Source organism: Danio rerio, chromosome 21 (assembly GCF_049306965.1).
Source record: "Danio rerio strain Tuebingen ecotype United States chromosome 21, GRCz12tu, whole genome shotgun sequence".
In the NCBI taxonomy this organism is placed as follows: Eukaryota; Metazoa; Chordata; class Actinopteri; order Cypriniformes; family Danionidae; genus Danio; species Danio rerio.
The window spans coordinates 34,667,748-34,692,765 of NC_133196.1; the positions used below are offsets into that span (position 1 = coordinate 34,667,748).

Genomic DNA, 25,018 nt, shown 5'->3' on the forward strand with positions numbered 1-25,018 from the left:
GCGGTGGCAGACGGTCGAGCTGGGTTACTCCCTTGCCTGCGGTTCTTTGGGTCCGGTCCTCCAGAGCGGTGCGTATAGTTGCAACTTTCCTAAAAGAGCAACACAGTCGTGCAGCACGTCCTTTTCAGGATGGCGCTCCGACTGTGCGTTTCTGGATGCGGGGGTTTCCTGTCTCCGGATGATGGACACGATCACTGCATTGCATGTTTGGGGGTCCAGCATGTTAATGCGGTGCTCGCGGGCGGTTCATGTCGTCATTGCGATGCCATGACCGTTGCACAGCTAAGATCGCGGCTAACTTTCGCAAGAGAGCGAGCCACCCCAGTTGCCTCCTGCTCTAAAAAAGCAGCGGGCGCTCGGGCAGATCTGAGGGTTTCAGCGGGAGCTAATCCGCCGCCCACGGGCTCGCGGACCTCTCGCTCCTCACGGCGCTCCATCCAAGCTTCGGGTGGTGAGAGTGATCCGTCTAACCAGATGGTAGCTCTCACACTCGCTGACACCGGAGATCAGATGTCCTCCGCGGCATCGGAGGGTGGGCTTTCACTGTCCGACGAAGATCCGGACCCGCTCGCCCCCTCCGGGCAGGTGAGCGCTGTCAAATCGGATCCTGAAGCGGACATGTTAGCCGTGCTTTCCCGGGCTGCTTCGGCCGTGGGGTTGGAGATGGTTTATCCCCCAGCTCCGCGGCCGGACCGACTAGATGGGTGCTACGTAGAGGACCAGAAGGCGAAGCCTTCGAAGCCTCTCGTCCCCTTCTTCCCGGAAGTGCACAGTAGGCTCACGCAGTCCTGGAGGGCACCTTTCTCTGCCCGTGCTGCGAGTGCCTCCGCCCTCACCGCCCTTGACGGCGGAGCTGCCAGGGGGTATGAGGCGATCCCGTCAGTGGAGCGCGCTATCGCGGTCAATCTTTGTCCGCGCGGCGCCTCTACGTGGCGGGGTTTGCCCCGCCTCCCGTCCAAAGCCTGTAGGTTGTCTGCCTCCCTCGGAGCCAGAGCTTATAAGGCTGCGGGCCAGGCTGCTTCTGCTTTGCACGCGATGGCCACCTACCAGCGCTACCAAGCGCAGGCGCTGCACGAGGGCGGGTCCAACCCAAGCTTATTACATGAGCTGCGCACCGCGACCGACTATGCTCTTCGGACTACTAAGTCCGCCGCGTGTGCGCTGGGGAGGACGATGTCCACACTTGTGGTTCAGGAACGCCACCTCTGGCTAAACCTGGCCGATATGCGCGACGTTGACAAAGTTCGCTTTCTTGACTCGCCCATATCCCAGGCTGGCCTGTTCGGCGACACCGTCGGTGAATTCACCCAGGAATTCAAGGCGGTGAAAGAGCAGTCGGATGCGATGGGCAATGTCATCTATCGGCGTGGCCGTAAGCCCGCTCCGCCCGCCGAGCCATCCACCTCCGCTGTTCCTCGCCGAGGGCGCCCGCCAACGAGTGCTGCCCCGCCCCCGCCTGCGCCTCCGGCCAAGCGGGCGCGGCGTTCACCTCGAAAGCAGGCAGCCCCTCCTGCCCAGGGCGCCGTTAAGTCCGGTAAACGGACCGCGAAGCGTCCCTGAGACAGGCCATCCGGAGAAGAGGAAACTTGCTCTTTCCCCGCTGGAGGGCGGGGCCCCGATAACAACGGTACTTTTCAGTGCCACCAAAACATCAGTAAAAGAGCACTTTTTCCCTTCCCCGGATGTGACTGCACGAGTTCTGCCAGTCCGGGACGCGCTGCCTTCCGGCTCGCAGACTCTACGTGCTTCGCCAGTGGCTCACGAGCGCTGGGGGGACGGTCTCCCTTTCCTCAGCCCTCCAGCCCCCTCTCCGGAGTCAGGGTGCGGAGCCAGAGCGAATCGCTCTCCTCCAGCTCTTCCGCGGGACCCTCGTGCTTCCCGGATCAGCACACCCACTCCGCGCTGCCCCACCGCTGGTACGTCAGCGATTGTAGCGATGACTCCATTAGCGAGGGCTCTGCCTGCCTGGTTAGCGCGGGCCAGCCCCTCGCGGTGGCTCATACGCACAATCAGACTCGGTTACGCGATTCAGTTCGCGAAACGGCCCCCCAAGTTTACGGGCGTGTATTTCTCCAGGGTCAACCCCCTGTCCGCCCCTGTCTTGCGAGAGGAGATTGCTGCCCTCCTGGCGAAGGGTGCAATCGAGCCGGTTCCTCCAGCCGAGATGGAGAGTGGGTTTTACAGCCCATACTTCATCGTACCCAAAAAGAGCGGTGGGTCACGGCCAATCCTAGATCTGCGCGTTTTGAACCGCTGTCTGCACAAGCTGCCGTTCAGAATGCTCACGCAGAGGCGCATTCTCCAATGCGTTCGTCCTCGGGATTGGTTTGCAGCCATAGACCTGAAGGACGCGTATTTCCATGTCTCCATTCTTCCACGCCACCGCCAATTTCTGCGGTTTGCGTTCGAGGGTCGAGCGTGGCAGTACAAGGTCCTCCCCTTCGGGCTCTCTCTGTCTCCGCGGGTCTTCACCAAACTCGCGGAGGGTGCCCTAGCGCCCCTTCGGCTCGCGGGCATTCGCATACTCAATTATCTCGACGACTGGCTGATTTTAGCCCACTCGCGGGAGCAATTGACTATGCACAGGGACAAGGTGCTTCGGCATCTCCGCCTACTGGGGCTTCAGGTCAACCGAGAAAAGAGCAAACTCGCCCCCGTGCAGAGGATTTCTTTTCTCGGGATGGAGCTGGACTCGATCACCATGGTAGCGCACCTCTCCGAGGAACGCGCTCGCCTGTTGCTGAACTGTCTGAGGGAGCTCGACAGCAAACTAGTGGTCCCACTGAAGTTCTTTCAGAGGCTCCTGGGGCATATGGCATCCGCAGCCGCCGTCACGCCGCTCGGGTTGCTCCATATGAGACCACTTCAGCACTGGCTTCACGATCGGGTCCCCAGACGCGCATGGCACGCGGGCACACACCGGGTCTCGGTTACTGCGCTGTGTCGCCGCGCCCTCAGCCCTTGGAACGACCCCTCGTTCCTACAGGCCGGTGTGCCTCTAGGACAGGCGTCCAGCCATGTTGTTGTTTCAACAGACGCTTCCAACACGGGTTGGGGGGCCGTGTGTCGCGGGCATGCGGCTGCGGGCCTTTGGAAGGGTGCCCAGCTGCATTGGCATATCAATCGCCTAGAGCTGTTGGCAGTGTTCCTCGCTCTCCACCGCTTTTTACCGGTGCTGGAGCGGCAACACGTGCTGGTCAGGACGGACAGTATGGCGGCGGCGGCGTATATCAACCGCATGGGGGGTATGCGCTCTCGCCGCATGTCTCAGCTCGCCCGCCGTCTGCTCCTCTGGAGTCACCCGCGGCTGAAATCGCTGCGCGCCATTCACGTCCCAGGCACGCTCAATTGTGCAGCCGATGCGCTCTCACGACAGCTGTTACGCCCTGGAGAATGGAGACTCCACCCCGAGTCTGTTCAGCTGATATGGGCGCGATTCGGGGAGGCCCAGATCGATCTGTTTGCTTCCCCCAGGAACGCTCACTGCCAGTTGTTTTTTTCCCTGACCGAGGGCTCTCTCGGCACGGATGCACTGGCCCACAGCTGGCCTCGGGGCATGCGCAAGTATGCGTTTCCCCCAGTGAGCCTGCTCGCGCAGTTTCTGTGCAAGGTCAGGGAGGACGAGGAACAGGTTCTGCTAGTTGCGCCCCTTTGGCCCAACCGGACCTGGATATCAGAGCTCTCACTCCTCGCGACGGCCCTCCCCTGGCGGATCCCTTTGAGAGAGGACCTACTCTCTCAGGGACAGGGCACCATCTGGCACCCTCGCCCCGATCTTTGGAACCTCCACGTGTGGTCCCTAGACGCGAGGAAGACTTAGGTAACCTACCGACTGCGGTGGTTAATACCATCACTCAGGCTAGAGCCCCCTCCACGAGGCGCGCCTACGCCCTGAAGTGGAGTCTATTCACTGAATGGTGCGTCTCTCGCAGAGAAGACCCCCGAAATTGCCAGATTAGTGTTGTGCTCTCTTTCCTTCAAGAGAAGTTGGACAGCAGGCTGTCGCCCTCCACTCTCAAGGTTTACGTGGCCGCCATCTCCGCTTATCATAGCGCGGTAGCTGGCGGCACCGTGGGAAAGCATAACCTGGTCATCCAGTTCCTTAGGGGTGCTAGGCGAATTAATCCATTTCGCCCCCCTCTCATGCCCTCTTGGGATCTCGCCCTCGTTCTCACGAGTCTGCGATCCGATCCCTTTGAGCCACTCGAATCAGTATCTCTAAGATTTCTGTCCCTGAAGACAGCTCTGCTGGTTGCGTTGGCCTCCATCAAGAGGGTCGGGGACCTGGAGGCATTTTCGGTCAGTGACTCGTGCCTGGAATTCGGGCCGGATTACTCTCACGTCATCCTGAGACCCCGCCCCGGTTATGTGCCCAAGGTTCCTACCACCCCCTTTAGAGATCAGGTAGTGAACCTGCAAGCGCTGCCCCCGGAGGAGGCAGACCCAGCCCTTTCTTTAATTTGTCCAGTTCGCGCTCTGCGCATTTATGTGGACCGTACTCAGAATTTTAGATCATCTGAGCAGCTCTTTGTCTGTTATGGCGGTCGGCAGCAGGGAAGTGCCGTATCAAAACAAAGATTATCCCACTGGATTGTGGATGCCATTTCACTCGCTTATTCGAGTCGAGGTCAGCCGTGTCCCCCGGGAGTTCGTGCACACTCCACTCGGAGCGTTGCATCCTCTTGGGCGCGTGCACGCGGCGCCTCTCTAACAGACATCTGTAGAGCTGCGGGCTGGGCGACACCCAACACATTTGCAAGGTTTTACAATCTGCGAGTGGAGCCGGTTTCCTCAAGGGTATTAGGTAACCCTTTGGTGATTGAGGAGACAACTCGGTAGGGTGTTGAAACACGCTTGCGGCGCCATTCTCCCTAACACGGAGGTACGTGCGCCTTTTTTATCTGTCAGTAAAGTTCCCCGTCAGGTGAGCCCTGCAGATTCCTCCGTGGCCCCCAGCACTGACTCAGCGGAGGAGTCACTTGCTGGCCCACTACGTTGTAGGTCTGCCCGCTGGTCAGCCCGCGTTTTGGGTATAGGTGCCTGCTATGCGTGATCCCCACTAGGCGATCCCATATGCTTATTCCGCCACGGTTAAGTCCCCCCCCTGGGTGGACCCGTGTCTTCCCTCTCCGCTAACCACTCTTTTGCTATGCGTACTCCCCCTTTTTAGGGCTAGTCCATAGGTAAATTCTGCCATCTATCCCCCCCTTGGGTAACGGATGGCCTCCGCAGCGTCCTCCCTATCGGGATTGCACGCTTCCCAACGTACTGTCGTATTCCTAGAATTATCTAGATGCTCACGACTTCCCAAAAAATATATCTAAATCCGTAAAACTTCTGTTGAAGTAGGATAAATTAGGGCCAGGGACACGTTGGAGGACCGCGCCCCCCATGATGTGGGTGCGTCACGCTTGCTTGACTATCTCCTCATCGGGGGTGTTGGTAAGGTGCAGTCATTATGGCGCTTTCCATATTCTCCCATTCATGGCACTGAAGTTCCCCAACCGAAGGGGAACGTTCGAGGTTACAGAAGTAACCCTTCGTTCCCCGAGGAGGGGAACGGAAGTGCCATATTCCGTCGCCATAATGACTGTCCCTTAGCTGTTTGAAAGTCTCTTCAGCTTAAAAGGATGGCGTCTGCTGGCTTCAGGTGTGCTTATATGCTGAGATAATTGCAGATGTCGCACACCTGCGCAAGCTTACGCTGCCAATTAATTTCATTCATTGGCCCGTTCAATACTCTCCAGATAAGCGGCTTCTGATCCGAATCCTCCCATTCATGGCACTTCCGTTCCCCTCCTCGGGGAACGAAGGGTTACTTCTGTAACCTCGAACGTTTTAAACTCTAAAAAAAATCTGTTTTTTAAATAAAGACAGCAGAAGTCAATAATTAATTTATAATTTATTTAGCCTAACATGTTTATTCTTTCAAAATATTTTAAATGTTTCTCAAAATAAAATAAATTGTGTTCAAAGGGGAAAAAAGTTTTTGTTTTTAACCCAGATATTTAAAAAGAATATTTTTTAGAGCAGTTACAATCTGTGATACTGTGAAACCGTTTTATTTTTATCCAAGCTTATCATACAGTCAGAATCTTATACCCGCTCATGACTACTTCAGTCATATGAAAATTTACGATTTTAAAAAGTATACGTATCACCCAATCCCACCCCTAAACTCAGCTGTCATTGGTGGAAGAGCAAATTGTACTAAATTGTAGGAATGAGATTATACGAGTTCATACAAATAAGACACTGAATTAAAACGTTACGAATTGTCGTTGGTTTTCCATCGATGGATTAATTCCTCAGATTGACAACTTCAGCACAAAGATTCTTTACACTCCTAGATTTTTCTTCCTTCTCAAAAAATAAAAATAAGCATTATTTGATGTGAGTGGGTGAACCGGCTGTCACTTCTTATTATATGAACCATATATAGCCTCTTCACTGGTTTAAAAAGAAAATTAGCATGATTATTCAACTGTTTTGATCCTCCTTTATAATTATTACATTTAAACTGTCCTTCCTCTTGCGACCAGGTGAATGTTTTCTACATTTTTGGAATACTATTTTAAAATATCTTATATAAGTTCTGTCATGCATGAGTATTGAGTTTTTATTCACTGTCGGCTCTTTCTTGCAGGAGTCGCACTGGATAAGAACGGCCTGATGTACTTTGTGGATGCTACAATGATACGCAAAGTGGATCAGAATGGCATTATCTCCACTCTGATAAAGACCAATGACCTGACTGCAGTCAGACCTCTCAGCTGTGACTCCAGCATGGACGTCAGCCAGGTTATTATTACCTTCCTCAACTCTCTCGCACTTCTACTTAAGCTCCTGGTCCATAAAAGATGCTCCAGCCTGCTGAAATAAGAACTGATGTTGAAATCAGTGCTATTGTGCATATCTCAAATCCATTATATTCTTAGGCCATATTATGGCATCCGCATCATTAGGTCAAAATTAATATGGAGCTTTATTATCCATTTGTTTTGGTTAGTAATGCAGCTAAGAAAGGGAAAATATTGCATTTGCGTACAAACCCTTTAACTAACATTGTTTTGTTTTAAGTTTATTAAATTTCAATGGAAGAAATTGTGTATAAGAGCATTTTAAGTTTAAAAGAGCGGGTATAATTTACATTAATTTACACTGTGTGTTTTGTTAAAGCATTTAATAGTGCAATATAAATAAAGTGTACAGTAAAACCTGTTAAACTATTTAAGTGACTTTAAATTTATTTAAAGATGTGACAGTCTACATGAAGCATTTAGAGTCTACCATTTTAGTTTGAATTGTGCAATGCTTTGTTCTTTATGTTTCATCTTTAAGCTAGCGCTAGCCAATATTTGCTTGTCAGAATGTCTCTCTGGGTCTCTTTGACATTGACAGTGACTAACAATGGAACTAAATTATCAGTCAAGGCACTGTCATCATTTGTCTAACACTGTGATTCTGGAAACAGAATATCCAGATTCCACTGGAGGAATCTGGAAACAAAATACATTTTTGAAAATGCTTTTATGCAGTCCACTGTCAGAAACAAGAAATTTAAGCAGAACCGCAGGAGCATTGTTAAATAAAATTTAAATTTGAATTTACACTCACATCCAAAGCTGCTCCACATCTATATTTAATAGACTTTTTGTGCTAAATGTACCCTTTGATTTTGAAGTCGATTTCATTCCTTAAAACTTATTTTTGAAAATCATTTAAGTATTTATTTGCGGTAACACTTTATTTTGATGGTCCATTCAAGCATTAGTAGACTGTCTGCTTAATATCTGTTAATACTGCTCCTTCAGACATTTAACTGATTATAAGACTTAAGACTTTGCAAGTACATGTCAACTGACACTAACCCCAACCTAACAGTCTACTTATAATCTAATGAGTATTAGCTGCCATGTTGATGAAATGTAACTTAAAGGGCATCTGTGGTGAAAAATCTACTTTTCAAGCTGTTTTGACAGACATATGTGTAGATATAGCGTATAGACCATCATATTGAGGTGAAATAAACACATCCAGACCTTTTTTTTTTTCAATTTAAAAACATACAAAACGGTGGATAAATTAGAGCGGTTTTCAGATCGACCGCAACTTGACGTAGGAGTGCGGTCCCCTCGCCCACCAAGTTGATTGACAGCTGCGCTTATTAACATGTCCCGGTAGTCACTTGTATAATCATACCAACAAGACCAGACATGCTGAAAGCAACCGGGAATAAAAGGTCTGTTCAGTTTGCTAGGATCATCAACCATCATCAAATGTGATCAAGAGTAAGTTTCACGTGTTTAAAATGTTTTAAAAGTGCACGTGTGTAATGAAGTATAGCGATTTACTTCAGCTTTACTTCATCAGCACAGCTGCTTGTCAGAACAATTATAAAGAAAGACGCTTCAATCCCGGTTTGTGGACGTTAAATCCGGTTTATTTTGTACAATAACATAACAGATATCCATACAGCAGTGGAGATTAACCTGTATCCTGTCACATAATTGTGCAAAAAGGGTGCAAAGCTAAACATGCGCTCTGTCTGTCTGTGTGCGTGTGTGTCTGCTGCGATGTGTGTGTTTCTGTATGTGTGCGCACATATTTGTGTGTGTGCGCGTGAACTTTGTAACAACTTTGTGTGCTCATTGTTAAAGTTCTTAATGTAGTATTTCTCACAAATGCTACGTAAGATCATCTTCCTTTAAGCCTGTCTGTTGTCTGACGCAGCCGAGGAGGAGATTAAGGCACGCAGAAAGGCACATAGAAATGGTAGGCGGGGAGGACTAGCCTTAAAGGCGCAGTATAACAAAACCACCCCCTGGTGCAAAAATGTATAAAATAGAATCTTGTAAAAGGTATAATAAAAAATCTGATGGATGTTTTGAGCTGAAACTTTACAGACACATTCTAGAGATGCAAAACACTTATATTAAATCTGAAAAAAGGAGTAACCTAGGTGCCCTTTAAATTCAACAAACTGATCATCAAAATAAAGTGTGACCTTTTTTGCATATAAATTATTTGTTTATGCTTTTACAAATCATAAATGGCCCACTATACATTATGCAATTACACACTATGCACTTAGCTCTCTAGTGTATGAACCATATAATATAATTTTGTCCTACACCACTGATACCTGAAGCCCCTCTCTTCTCTACTCTGTGTAATTAAAGCTGTAGTTCATGGAAGTGTCCAACTTTATTTTTGATTTTTATTTCTTATTTATTATGTTAAATAATCATGAAATGAATCAAATAAATAGCCACACTACAGGCACAATTTAGTTTACGAAAAACTGGAAATTCTGTTTCTGTTTTGAAAAAGCAATCTGAAAGTTGGTGGTTACAGTGTTCAGCTTTATTCAAAATAATTTATTTAGAGTTCAACAGAAAAAGAAACTCATTAAGATTTGACTCCTCATAAATATTGGGTAAATTTTCATTTTGGGGTTAACTATCCTTTCAATAGAACAGAATAGTGCATAAGTATACATGAATTGGGATTCATTGTGCTACTTCATTTGCCATTAAAAGCTTCAGGTCCTGATGAAACATGTAACTCTTACATTGAAATTCATATGCATGCACATAGGCTGTACCAGCCTGGAATAGATGTGTTATTAAGAATGTTAAAGTAATGAGTCATGTGGAGAGTAAAGAACAACATTTATGAGGCAATTCAGTCCATTATTTAATTGCTGATTTTAAATGTATTGTGCAAGCAGATGAGATTTTATTTTAGTAGTGCACAAAGGCACTGCAAAATGACCCCCATTTTTTCTTGGGTAACACTGTATTTTGATGGTCCATTTGAGTATTAGTAGACTGTCTGCTTAATATCTGTTGATACTGCTTCTTCAGACATTTAACTTGCAAAACTTTGCAAGTACATGTCAACTTACACTAACCCTAACCCCAACCTAACAGTCTTCTTATAATCCAATAAGAATTAGTAGGCATGTTGATGTAGATTTAATTGGCATGTGATTGTTGAATGCAACTTAAATTCAGCAAACAGACCAAAATAACGTGTGACCTTTTCTTGGATTTGGAAATAACTAAACTTTTACTTCATTAATATGCATGGATCTATTAAGCCATTAATTCAGCCATATGCTTGAACCAGAAACTAAAGAAGATTCAGAAGAAATGAAACTGAAATTTTCATGGTCATGTACTACTCATTATATCAGTAGTGTGAAGCATTTTATGCATCACTTTTTTACATCTGAGAGGCACTGTAATTGAGTTAAGACTTTTACTAATTGATTTTATTAGACTTTTTACTGTGCTATGAAACAACTGGTAATGTGTTGTTAATATTACACAAGCCATGTTCCCATTAGCCACTGAAAATACTAAATCAAAGTGGAGATTATTTGAAAAGCCAGTTGATGAGATTGGTTACATCAGAAGAGTCCAAACTCAGTCCTGGAGGGCCGATGTCCTGCATAGTTTACCTTCAACTTCCTTAAACACACCTGCCTGGAAGTTTCTAGTATTCATAGAAAGAGCTTGATTAGCCTGTTCAGGTGTGTTTAATTGGGGTTGGAACTAACTTTGCAGGACACCGGCTCTCAAGGACTGAGTTTGGACACCCCTGCGTTACATGTTTGTGTTTGTAGGAAATCTGTGGTTTCAAAAGGTATTTTTGAGACTACACTGTAGTTTTAAAAAGAAGATGCTCAGCAATCGTCTTGATAAATGGATTTACACAAAACCAAAGCTAGACAAAGCTAAAAATATATACTTTTAATGTTTTAGGTACGTCTGGAGTGGCCCACAGACCTGGCCATCAACCCAATGGACAACTCTCTGTATGTGCTGGAGAACAACGTCATCCTGCGCATCTCCGAGAACCACCAGGTCAGCATTATTGCGGGACGGCCCATGCACTGCCAGGTCCCTGGCATTGATTACTCGCTCAGCAAACTTGCAATCCATTCTGCGTTGGAGAGCGCCACAGCTATCGCCATCTCCCACACAGGTGTGCTCTACATTGCTGAGACAGATGAGAAGCGGATCAACCGCATCCGGCAGGTTAGCACCAGTGGCGAGATCTCCCTTGTAGCTGGTGCCACTTCCGAATGCGACTGCAAGAATGATGTCAACTGCAACTGCTTTTCAGGAGATGAAGGCTATGCTGCTGACGCCTTTCTCAATTGTCCCACTTCACTGGCCGTGTCACCTGATGGCACCCTGTACATCGCTGACCTCAACAATATCCGTGTCCGTTCAGTCCGAGGAAACCGTCCCAATGCCACAGCAAGTGGACAATATGAAGTGGGTTCATCTCTGGAACAGGAACTGTATGTTTTTAGTGCTGACGGCCTTCACAGGCAAACGATTAGCCTCATTACAGGCTTGCCCCTGTATAACTTTACCTATGGGTTGGACAGGGAGTTGGCGGCTGTTACCGATGCCTCTAACAACACACTTCGGGTGCGGAGAGAGGCGTCTGGCTCGATCAGGCTGGTGCTACTGCCAGAGAACCAGGTGGTAACACTGGGAATGGACCCAGCAGGCAACCTACGTTCAGTGTCCGCCCTCAGCCAGGAGGTGGCACAGCTCAGTTATGATGCTAACACAGAACTTCTAGCCTCTAAGTCGGATGAGACTGGATGGACAAACTTTTACAAGTGAGTATAAAAACTTTAAAAAGCAGTCAGGGGAAAATTTTATGAGAGCAATTTATGACTTTTTAACATCCAGAAAACGCTAATATTTGTGCCATGTGGTTGGATCTGGACATTAAAATTGCTTTAGCTCTGTTTACACTTGTATTAAGATCCTTTTGAATTAATCAGATGACAAGTAGACAATGGAGACACATCCCCATGCTTCATATGGTGTTTTAATATGACTCTTGTCCACTTTCCTGATCTTTTTTGAGTGAGGGGTCTATGGATGGGAGTATGTATGGGCTTTTCCTGATCTTTCAATTAAATTGCGCATGACAATTTACAAATTAATGCAAAATGAGACAATATAGATTGTAAATTACGCTGAACACTGTAGATGTGTGTTTGAATTAGGAATGATAAGAGAATGTTCTTTTTTTTATTTGGCTTTAAACTAAATGTAAACATTTCCAGAAGTGTTCAAAAGAGAGCAGACTCAACGTGTTAGCATTGTCCTCTGGTGATCAGAATGACTAAAATGCATCTTAATGTCAATTCACTATGGCCATTTCATTAAAATTCTTTTTACATCCTTTTTGTAGGCAGAAATAGTTTGTTGAACAATGTAATTTACTATAATACTTACTTCCAGGGCCATGTTGGTGTTTCGTAACATCAAATTTTTACAAGGTGCGTTGTTAGCCCAACAGTCAACCCCTACCTGGAGGACCAGGACATACACTACGGACAATTTAGCTCACCCAATTGACCTAGCGCATGTCTTTGGACTTGAAAGGAAAACCGAAGCTCTCGGGGGAAACCCATGCAAACAAGGGGAGAACATGCAAACTCCACACAGAAATGCCAACTGTCCCAGCCAGGGCTCAAAGCCACTTTTTTGTTATGAGGCAAACAGCTCTACCCACTGTGCCACCCCCTAATTCACTATAATAAAAATGACAAATTCACCAAATTTACATAAAAGGAAGCTTGTTTTCCCAAAAAAGCAATTATTTTAAAAAGAGCTTGTGACATTTCACAACATTTAGTTTTGTTGTTTTTATAAGTAGGACAGTAAGCTACACACAATGTGGGAATTTGTACTGAAAAAGTGCAAAAGTGGTGCAGATCTTAAAATGCACCAGAGTTTAATAGATGTTTGAATCATGGTAGATTTTATTGATGATCAATTAGGCTGTGTTACACAGTTCTAATCAAGGTGGATATCATAAGTGAGCCCTGGTACCTTCATCTTCGGACAGAGCAGAGGATTTTCAAAACAAAGCTTTGGTCTTGCTGCCATCTGGTGTCTATATCTTAGAACTGCTCCCATTTTCTACAGTACAGAACTGCAGGCATTACTCTTAGTAATTGAAATAATGCTGGATAACATCTTTTTTTGTATCCACCAGCTTGTGTAAGCTCTTTAGTGTGTTATTAATATTTTTCATAAATTAAAAAATTTGCGGTTTTACTAAAATTGTAAAGACTTTTTTTTTACAGTACAATTACTTGAGGAATTATTTACTCAAGTACTGAATACTGACTAACATTTGAGAATAAAAGTCAGAAGAATGATTTAGTTCTTTCTGTTTGTGCCTAATAAATAGTACGGCTGCACAATTTATAATTTCAGCAACGATATTGCAATGTGTGCATCCGCATTCGCATCACAAGTTTAGCAATGCTGAGTCTGAAGGAGTCACATAATTGTATTTAATTACTTTATTTATACTGAATTTATAAGTTTTATGCAAAACCACTTTTTGTAATCAAGTAATTCTTATTTAAAATTTCTAGTCCAAATACCTACATTTCAAAGCGAAAACAAGATTATTTTACTCACCCCACTGGCTGATCATTTAGCTTGTTTTGAGAAAAAAAAAAAACTCTTAATTTTGACTTTCTGAAGAACAAAACAACATTTTACTTGATCTAGGAATGTTTAAATATTTGAACTAGAAACGAGACAGCAAAATAAGAAGAGCATTTCTTTGCAATTGCATTTTCGGTTGGACAATTATGTGAAAATTTTTCATATCGCAATATGTATCGCAGAAAGATAAAATATGGCAACATCAGATTTTTTTCAATGTCGTGCAGCCCTAATTTCTACTATTAAACAGGTTTGACAGGTGGTCTAAAACATGAAAACATTCTAGATATGTTTGACTAAAGCATATTTTTTGTTTTCTTCTACAATGATACATAAAACAAATATACTAACAAAAAACTAAATATTCAATAGTGTATATATTTTAGAGAAAATAACACTGAATGTAAAATAATAACAACAACAACTATATAATAATACATGTAACTACTAGGGCCAGACAGAATCTGCAGACATTTTATGCTATTTCTGCAGAGAATTTTGTAAAAAAAAAAATAATAATAATAATAATAAAAATCTGTGGATTTATGCGGAATGATTTTGGGAGCATTATACCTAAATAATATATGAAATAAAAAAGAAATACCTATTTAAACTGTATTTAATATTTACCATGCAAATCCGATTAAATCCATTTATTTGAAAAACAAAGCAAGTCTCTTGTATAATATATGTACTAAAAGACAGAAAATATTACTTAACAAACATTTATTGAAAATAAATCATGAGTTTGGTTTTGTCTCTCTGCTTCCCAGCTATGACAATGAGGGTCGTCTGACCAATGTGACGTATCCCACCGGTGTGGTGACCAGCCTGCGCCGTGAGATGGAGGAGTCCATCAACATCGACATGGAGAGCTCAAACCGAGATGATGATGTCACCGTCGTCACTAATCTCTCATCCGTCGAGGCGTCTTACACTGTGGTTCAAGGTAAAACACACAACCACAACACACAAAGAGCAAAGCTCAGTCCAGATCTCATGCTGATGCCCCCCGTTCTGTAAATCACATCCATTAAGATCCAAACATGCAGCAGGAAAGTAGACTGATGTTTCTTTTTTCTTCCCAATGGGAGGCCACATTGTTTGAATGTGCGGCGTCCAGCAGAGCAGAGAAATCACCATTTTACTATTTACCATAGGCTGCCTTTAGGGGTTCTTTGTGGAGGCAAAAGCTTGAAGGCTTAAACTCCTCTCTTTATATCCAGTGGATTATGTGTTCATGATGGATTCGCTAGCGCAATATACTTGTTACTTCCTGTAAGGAGTTCGCTTTTGCTGTTTATTCGAGACAAATTACATAGAAAACCAATCCTTTGGGTGCCCTCTGCTTGTTAGGAGTTGACTTAAATGCAGTTGGATTTTATTTATTTATTTATTTTATGACTTTGAAATTGTGCATGATTGTGTTTCCCAGGTACATTTTTGTAGAAAGCAGCATCTGATCCAATTATACCTTGTAAATGGAAGTGAAGATGTTTGTGCTGCTTTTAGCCGAAACTAAATCTTCTTTATAGCCAAAAGCCGCATTACACACATCCTCCCCGCAGTGCTGCGCTTCCCCTGATGCACAATAGAGTGTCAGATCAGACCTAATGCTTCATACTCAACTGAAGGAATCTTTGGGAACACTTCATAATAAGTTGACTTAATACTTTATTTATAATATTCTAGATAATAATTAGAGTAATTAAAGCCATCAAGCAATGCATAAATACAGGTATGAGAAAAATTAAGAGACCACTTGAACTATAATAAATTATTAGATGTACAAATAAAAGAAGAAGAAAAACATTGTCATATAATCATTTTGGGCCCTGTCATACACCTGACACAATAAGGCTCAAGGCATGTTTGGTGTGATTTGTTGCTATTTTTAGAGCAGAGCAACCCTATTTTTTTGTGTTGTTTGAATAGCAAATCCATTTGCGCTACTTTGGGGACTTATGGGTGTGCCAGTGTAAAAAGGAGGTGTGTTAAGGCGCATTGTTGGTACATTGCTATTTTGAGGAACAAAAATAGACCAACTGAAAATCCAAACCAGAGCACTTTAGTTTTGCGCATATGCTGGTCCAAATGCTTACAAATTGCTTAATACACACAGGATATACATCAATACACAAATATCTTTACATATGAAAAATAAAAAGGATAATAAAAAAATAAAAAGTTACAAAAATTATTTTCTACATGAATAAAAAAAAAACTGGCTCTAAGCAGCTTTAACGTCTGGGAGCTTTTTTCAGTTTGTTAATGACAATTTGCATTTGTATAATGTCATTATTATTAGCAGTATCACTTATTATATGCATATGTATATTTGTTTTAATAAAAACAAGTTTAGATTTGTCCACCTGTGGGGTTTTGGAGACGTATGATTTACTATATGGGGCATTAGAATAGGACACGTGATCAGATATTACTCAGTTTTCTGACCACACTTTGTAATTATTGTTTATTTATTTGTCTGCTAGAATTAGAACTGAATTTAGAAATAGTTTTGACACAAATCTTTGTGCTTAAACTAAATTAAATATGTAGGCTAATGGTTGTCTTTAGTGGAGTGCGTTCAAAACAATTTCCTTATACACAAAATTAAAGGAGTAAAGAATAAAAGTACAATAAAGAGAAAATAAAGAGGCTGAATGGAGGCAAGTGGGAGCCACTTGGGCAGAGCTGAGCTCCAGCAAGGGGGAGCTTGAGCTCTAGCGTGAACTCCAGCTCCAGCACAAGCTTGTGCGAAAAGTTTCGCAGTTCGCTTTTTTGAAAAGTTCAAGCTTGGTGAACTCTGACCTGTGAAATTGCATCACATGATTGCCTGAGACTAATCGAAGACTAAAACATGACCTCTCTTAACAGGAATTTAAAACATGGACCAATCGCTCACTTTCTTTAATGTCTAATCATCTTGTTTAATCCTGCACCTTTTCGCACACAGTACTACAGAATTTTATAAGCACAAACTCTAGTGTGACCGCAGCTTCAAAGGGAACAGAAGATAAGACTCTAATTGGATTAATGCAAGTTGTGCTCAAAACACACCCGTAACTTATTAAGAGAATAAGCACAACCCTGTTAGACCATAAGCAGGGTGCAGAGCATATTTTTCCATCTTTAAAATAGCAAAAGTAGATTTGGACACACCCTTTTACGTAATGCGCTTTAGACTTTGCACCTAGATCATTAAAATTGAGCCCATACAACTTTTTTTTTATTTTTTTGTCATCGAAAAATTGGAATTCCATTAAATATTGATTTCTTAAAGTTAAAACACTTTAGTTGTTGTTGTGTTTAACTTAATGCAAAAAAATTAATTAAATGACAGAAATATTATTTTAAATTTGGAATAAATATCAGTTGTTGATAGAATAAAACCAAAATATTATTTTACTCAAATTATTAAAATCCAGAGAAAGTGACAATTTAAGTAGTGTCTTCACATGTTACAAAAGAGTTTGATCTTAAATATTTGCTGTTATTTCACAAATCTATTTATTGCTCAAATTATTAACTTTTCTTTCAACTCTGAATCTGAAATGTTTCTTAAACAAATTGTATTATATTAACTTCTGAAGCATCACATGATAATGAAGTAATGCTGCGGAAATTAAGCTTTGACGTCCCAAGAAATACACTTGAAATATATCATTAAATCCATAAATAAAGTCATTAAATTATTGCAGCCATAATACATGATTCATAATTTATTGTCTAAAGAGTATAACTTTTCATTCTCATTTGCTTATTTTTTTCTCCTCTGTTCACAGACCAAGTGCGCAATAGCTATCAGTTGTACCACAATGGTACACTGCGAGTGTCCTATGCTAATGGGATGGGCATCAGCTTCCACACAGAACCACACATCATTGCAGGATCTGTAAGCCCAACCATCGGGAGGCGCAACATCAGTTTGCCCACTGACAGCGGACTCAACTCCATTGAGTGGCGCATGAGAAAAGAGCTGACCAAGGGCAAGGTCACAGTGTTTGGCAGGAAGCTGCGCGTAAGCTTTTCTTTTCTACCACTGAAGCTAATCGACAAGTTTTAATTTAAGATAGCACTTTTAAAAAATGCACATTGTTTGAAAGACACTTTATAGAAGTTCATAATGTTATATTGTAATTCTAATGTTTCTCAGTTAGCAGTTTAAATCTGGCTAATTGAATAATTTAAATTTACAAATCATTTGATATTTGTTATGTAAAGTTAGGTGCACACTAGAATTTTGGCAATCCTAAACAGAAGATTTGATCTTAGAAAAAAGGTTGAAGTCTTTCCAACAGCCAATCAGTGTCACTTCAAGCTAAATTCTGTAGTGTGGCTCCTTTTACACCAACTTTCAAATCACGAATCGAGAAACTGAAAATACAATTAAAGTGAAATCAAATGTTAGAGAGTTTAACCCTTTCTGCAAATATTTACTTGGGGTGACTACAACAGGTCTTTGCTAGTAATTTTGGGCCCAATGCAGTTTTTCTTTTCCTGGGCAACTCAAGTAAATATAAAAATGACATCTGGCAGGGTCTCAGGGTCCCAGACTTCACTGTGAGCCCTTCAAAGTCTCTGCTACATGCTCCATGCACTCTGCCCCCCGTAAGATCCCACAGCAAGATGGCATCTGTAAACATATTTGTACAACCTGAGAAGCAATGATATTAAAAAGCATCCAGTGTGCAGCTAACTTTAACAAGAGTTTAAGATTGGAGCTTATAACTTGAAATAACCTTAAATGTTTTCCTGCAGGTCCACAGCAGAAACCTTCTGTCCATTGACTATGACCGCAACACCAGAACCGAGAAGATCTACGATGACCACCGAAAGTTCACGCTGCGCATTATCTATGATGCCCAGGGCCGACCAGCCACCTGGCTGCCTAGCAGCAGCTTAGCCCTGGTCAATGTGTCTTACTCACCCACTGGTCGACTAGTGGGCTTGCAGAGGGGCAGCATGAGTGAGAAGAGCGAGTTTGACACTTTTGGACGGATCCTGTCAAGAACCTTTGTTGATGGCAAAATCTGGAGCTTCAGTTACGTGGACAAAGTGAGTTGAATTACTTTCCACCAATATTTATGAGTGTACTCGTTTTGTTTACGTTTTCTCTTTCTCCCTCTGCAGTCCATGGTGTTGCTGCTCCAGCAAAGTCAAAAGCAATACGTCTTTGATTTTGATACAGCAGGCCGACTCACAGCGGTCACAATGCCCAGCATGGCTCGACACACAATGGCCACCCATGTGTCTGTCGGCTACATTCGCAACACCTACAACCCCCCTGAAAGCAATGCCACTGTCATCCATGATTTTAGCGAGGATGGACGTCCATGTGCAATGTTCTACCTTGGAACGGGACGACGTGTACTCTACAAGTACGGGAAGCTGGGAAAACTCTCTGAGGTGTTGTATGATGCCACTGCAGTCACCTTTGGCTATGATGAGACAACAGGAGTCCTCAAAATGGTCAACCTGCAGAGTGGAGGCTTCTCTTGCACCATTCGCTATCGCAAACTGGGTCCTCTAGTGGACAAGCAGATGTACCGCTTCTCTGAAGAAGGAATGGTCAACGCTCGCTTCGACTACACCTATCATGACAACAGCTTCAGGGTGGCTAGCATAAAGCCGGTAATAGGAGAAACCCCACTTCCTGTGGATCTATACCGCTATGATGAGATCTCCGGCAAGGTTGAACACTTTGGCAAGTTTGGCATCATATACTATGACATCAACCAAATCATCACCACAGCGGTGATGACGCTCAGTAAGCACTTCGATGCACATGGTCGCATCAAGGAAGTGCAATATGAGATCTTTCGCTCATTGATGTATTGGATGACAGTGCAGTATGACAGCATGGGAAGAGTTATCAAACGTGAGTTAAAGATTGGTCCCTATGCCAATACCACACAGTACCGCTATGAATATGATGGTGATGGACAACTTGTGGGGGTCAAAGTTGATGACTGGTCTACATGGCGCTACAGTTATGACCTGAACGGCAATCTTCATTTGCTCAACCCGGGTAACAGTGCCCGTTTGCTGCCACTACGATATGATCTTCGAGACCGAATTACGAGGTTGGGTGACATGCAGTATCAACTCGATGAGGACGGTGTGCTCATGCAGAGGGGCTCGGATGTATTTGAGTACAACTCTAAAGGTCTTCTTGAGCGAGCCTACAGCCGCACAGCAGGAGGTTGGAGTGTCCGTTACCGTTACGATGGCCTTGGTCGCAGAGTCTCCCGCAGAACAAGTGAAGGCGAGCATCAGCAGTACTTCTATGCAGACTTGAACTATCCCACTCGGGTCACCCATGTGTACAACCACACGAGAGCTGAAATCACCTCCTTCTATTATGACCTACAGGGTCATCTGTTCGCTATGGAGGTCAGCGGTGGAGAGGAATATTACATCGCCTCTGACAATGTAGGCACTCCACTTGCCATCTTCAGCAGTAACGGGCAGATGGTCAAGCAGATGCAGTACACAGCGTACGGAGAGATCTACCATGATTCTAACCCGGATTTCCAGCTCATATTGGGCTTCCATGGAGGGCTTTATGATTCTCTCACAAAGCTGGTGCATTTTGCCCAGAGAGACTATGATGTCCTGGCAGGAAGATGGATTGCACCTGACCATACGCTGTGGTCAAAAATAGGCAAAGAGCCAGCTCCATTTAATCTGTATATGTTCAAAAACAACAATCCACTCAGTGATATGATTGACGTGAAAAACTATGTGACAGGTGAGAGGGTGATAAAACCTATGAGCTTCAGCTTTTGTGTAAATGATGCACAGTGCTTCCTATGACAACTTGTGAAAGGAATTTTTTTTCTTTTTTTTTGTCTTGCAGATGTGAAGAGTTGGCTGGTTATGTTCGGCTTTCAACTCAGCAATATCATACCAGGGTTTCCAAGGCATTCACTTTATTTTGTCAACCCTCCTTATGAGATATTTGCCAGTCAGGACTCTGATAATGCTCAGGTGAGTTTGATTTGGTGCCTCTTTAACAACAAAAATTACATGTCAACACTGACACAGTGCTCCCCACTAAATAAGTAAAAACCTAAAAATGGAACAATAAAAACGTGTAACTCCTCATTGCATACTTAAAAATTGCATAAAATTGTATTGCTTTTTTTTGCATTAATAGTACGTTTAAAAATACTGTCATAAACCAATCTGAATTAACACCTTTCAAATAATAATTTTTAAAAAGATGACCAGTGTCATTGTGTATTCCATGTAGGTGATGTAACTAACGGCTGTATTTATATTGAATAATCTATCGACTAATTTATTGATTATTCAACTAAACTATTAACTTTATTTTATGGATGGTTGATGGCATCCTCTATTGGCCCAACCCTAACTTGCAACTTTGACATTCAGGTTGTACTTTGAAAAAATACAAATGTAAACAAGATACGGACAAAACATAAAACTAAAATGTAAACAAACCTAATCAAAAAAATTAAACAAACCTAATAAAATAAGTTAGCATGTTCTTAACATGAATGGCAATTATATCTACATGTCCACAAGGTCATTTATGCAACTTGCAATGCAATACAATTTCTTTAATATAGTATAATAAAACTACTGCACTTTATTTATGAAATATGAGTAAAAGACAATCTTTAACATGAATTTATCTCATGATTAAGATCCCATACAGCACATCATATCTGACACTGAACACATCGCTCGTATGTGTCTTTTGTATGCTCTGATGTAGGGCTGTGCAATTAATCGAAAATTCAGTTTTGATTTCGATTTTGGCTTCTAACGATTATGAAAAACCATTAATCGAGATAAACGATTATTGCATATATACCGCCCTTTTTCCAGTTGTACACATTTGTTGCTCTGCAAAGCTCGGTTGCACATAAAAATGACTAAAAGCATGTACTGTTATGTAACGTTTGCAGCACGGGATGCGCATCATTCATTGATGTTCATTCGAATCATTGATGCGTTTAAATGCACAAATGACTTTGCATGCTGTTGTGTGTGTGCGTTTCCCCCAATTTCTGTTTAATGAAAATATTTGTTTTCAACCCATTTCTAAACAATAGTTTCAATAACTCATTTCTAATAACTGATTTATTTTATCTTTGCCATGATGGCAGCACATAATATTTGACTACATATTTTTAAAAACACAAGCATTGAGATTCAAAGTGTGATTCAAAGGCTTACTTAGTGTAATTAGGCAAGTCATTGTTTGTATTACAGTAGTTTCTTCTGCAGACAGTAAAAAAATATATTACTTAAGAGGGCTAAAAATATTGACCTTAAAATACTTAAACCTGCTTTTATTCCAGTTAAAATAAAACTTTCTCCAGAAGAACAAATATAATAGGAAATACTGTAAAAATTACTAAATCTGTTAAACATTATTTAAAAAATATTATAAAAAAATAATACAAATTTTACAGGAGCGCTAATATTTTTGTCTTTAACTAATAATCATTTTGAATAATCGTGATTACAATTATGACCAAAATAATCGTGATTATGATTTTTCCCATAATCAAGCAGCCCTACTCTGATGTGCAGCTAATTTATTATGGAGGAAAAAAGCTTCTGATTTAAAAAAATTGGTATAACACATAGGTTAACATAGGTTACACATAGGCACATAATTGGTTTGCACATAGGTTATGGTAACTTCTGATAAAAACTAGTGGTGTAAGAGATCACAAATCTCATGAATCGGCTAACGTCATGGTTTTTGAGTCGAGGATCGGACCATTTTTCAGATCAGCAAAAAGGGGATGAGACAAATGTCATTTGCTTTTTGTTCCTCAATAGCATACTCTAAGAAACATTTTGGTGTTAACAAGCATAACTTAGAATGTGTCATATATAACAGCAATAAAAATCAGGAAATACTCAGCTGAATAAAAAGAATGAAATCAAATTTACTACTGTGAAAAATGATCTTGCTGATAATGCTAAATGTGTACTAATAACATAATCTTGTACAACATTACTTCATATTCATGTTTTAGTCTCATTTAAAAAAAAAAAAGAAAGAAAACTTCTAGTAAATTTCTCTTACATAATTTTGGCTAAGCTAAATAAAATGCAATATAACAACACAACACAATATTCTTGAACATGGAAAAAATAAAAAAAATTTCAGAGCTAAGAACTTTAATTACCTTTCACAAAAGATGTATACATCCGCTTTGTGATTTGCTTAGTGTTATTCTTTTTCAAAATATCTGATAGTTTTTCCCAATTTTCCAAATCAACTGATAGTCGTAAAAGTTTGTTAGATTGATCTCCTCTTCAGCAGGAGGAAGACTTAGATTTGATGTTGGATAATGAAAATGATCATATAAAAGCAGAAGTCAATTAAAAATATTGATGTAGACTAATTATCAAGTCATTTTAGTGGATTGTACAGATGAAGCTGTAATTCCGTGCACTGCAATTTTACGTTTTAGATGATGGTCAACACTGACATCACAACAGCACTTTTAGGAACAAACTGACCAGTCTTAACCAACTTCCCCTGTAAATTAGGTGCCAACACTGCACACAACTTAAACTGACCCATGTAACATATATAATTTTACTGCTGAGTCACGTCTATCAGGTGTCACTAACCATTTATGCCAATTCACAGCTCTTCACTGGAGTTCAGCACTCTGTGGACAGACACAACCAGGCCTTCATGGTTCTTGAGGGAAGGCGACTTAACAAACAGCGGCGCACCAAGCATGACAAGCCCGGTTACTGGTTTGGCACCAGCACACCCATCGTGGGCAAAGGCATGATGCTTGCTATCAAGGAAGGCCACGTATTAACAGACCTGTCCAGCTCAGCCAGCGAAGACAGTCGCAAAATATCTCAGATCCTCAGCAACGCTATCTACCTGGAGGGCACTCATTACACCATTGAAGGCCGAGACTGCCACTTCTTCGTGAAGCTTGGGCTTGCAGACAGTGATCTGCTTGCACTGGGACTCAGCGGTGGCCATAAGAGCCTGGAGAGCGGGATCAATATTACGATAAGCGGACGCTCCCGTCGTGGTGTCACCCTAGAAATCCACTCCTCCAAACTCACCTACAGCATCCGATATGGACTGTCGGCAGAGGCCCTGGAAAAGGAGCGAAGCCGTGTGCTGGAACAGGCCCACCAGAGGGCACTGTCTGGAGCCTGGGCCAGGGAGCAGCAACAAGTGCGAGAGGGCAGGGAAGGGGGACGTGTCTGGGCTGAAACCGAGAGGGGACAACTGTTAGCCATGGGGAAGGTTGCAGGATACGAGGGCTATTACGTGCTGCCGGTGGAGCAATATCCTGAGCTGGCAGACAGCAGCGCTAACATCCAGTTCCTCAAACAGAACGAGATGGGCAGGAGGTAACAGAGTTCAGCTGGTGCTGATGCCACTCCATCTCCTACGGAGAGAAACAACCTGGTTGCTGCAGAGACGCTTCCCGAGAATGGAGAACTGAACAGCCAGTGGCAAGAACACTATGACCCAATCAATATTGGAGAAAAAAGCACTTGTGAACAATGATTTTGTAGTGACATTTTGACTTTCTAGAAAGTGGTGAATATTTTTTAGTCATTTCAGATGGGCTGTGAGTGGCGGGTGTTCATGTGATGATAGTGTGACGGCTCACTGCTTTGGTTTTTCATGGCTGCATATCAAACCATCAAAGAAAAATCACACTCAATCAGTTTATCATCACTCTCATGCCGCAGTACTCAATAAATCTGCATCACCTGCTCTCATACGTGTTTGTGAATCTACACTGGAACAATTTCAAGAGGAACGTATGCATCATGGCATTTTCAGTGGCGTTTCCCATGGATTTTTTCGGTGGATGTCGGTGCAGTGTTTGTATGAAGTTTAAATTGCGCCCATGCAAGGCTGAGCCTTCAGTGGATGTGTTGATCCTCATCTGTCCTCTTCTGTTCTCAATATTTGACAATCACAGGGGCTGAAACACTGATCAATAAAACTGTACATGAGCCAACGGTTTTGTATAATATGTAAGAGAGATTACTGATCCTCTTGGTTTTTTATGTTATTAATTTATCTTGGCAGAAAAAAGCTTAATATATATCATTTTTTTAAGTCTTTTAAAACTGTGAAACCTACTACACATGTAAAATAATCTCATTGACTCAACAGTTTGAGTGTGTTAATCAAGAACATATTAAGGAAGTGGCTTCATTGTCCGGTTATGTGAAAATCCATTGCAAGACCCATTGCAGAGTTTTGTTTTGTTTTTGGAATATTACGAAAGCTAAAACAGCCTTTGACTTGTTTCTTTCTTGGTGTAGAATCTCTTCAGACTGTGGTTATTCAGTGTGACTATGAGCTTCAGACTCGCACTCAAACACCTGTGGAAAGAGGTTCTTTGGACATTCTATGAAAATAAAACATTTGCATTTGTACTGTTTGACTGAATTATTTCCTTTGCAGCTCAGTGGAACGATTGCTTTTTTATGAATAGCGTGAAGGCTCGTATGCACTGGGA

At 42.5% G+C, this 25,018-nt stretch overlaps 1 protein-coding gene across 14 annotated transcripts in view; it reads left to right on the forward strand.

Moving 5' to 3' along the window:
* Nucleotides 1–24,935, forward strand: part of tenm2b (teneurin transmembrane protein 2b) — a 576,016-nt gene extending 551,081 nt beyond the window's left edge. For all 14 annotated transcript variants that reach the window (XM_068216114.2, XM_068216117.2, XM_068216118.2 and 11 more), the window contains 8 exons: nucleotides 6,647–6,801; nucleotides 10,773–11,647; nucleotides 14,279–14,454; nucleotides 17,291–17,526; nucleotides 18,267–18,563; nucleotides 18,639–20,259; nucleotides 20,368–20,498; nucleotides 23,155–24,935. In XM_068216114.2, the coding sequence (XP_068072215.2) occupies nucleotides 6,647–6,801; nucleotides 10,773–11,647; nucleotides 14,279–14,454; nucleotides 17,291–17,526; nucleotides 18,267–18,563; nucleotides 18,639–20,259; nucleotides 20,368–20,498; nucleotides 23,155–23,892 (4,229 nt within the window). In that variant the 3' untranslated portion in view covers nucleotides 23,893–24,935. The remainder of the gene's footprint in view (nucleotides 1–6,646; nucleotides 6,802–10,772; nucleotides 11,648–14,278; nucleotides 14,455–17,290; nucleotides 17,527–18,266; nucleotides 18,564–18,638; nucleotides 20,260–20,367; nucleotides 20,499–23,154) is intronic.
* The last annotated feature ends 83 nt before the right edge of the window (nucleotides 24,936–25,018 follow it).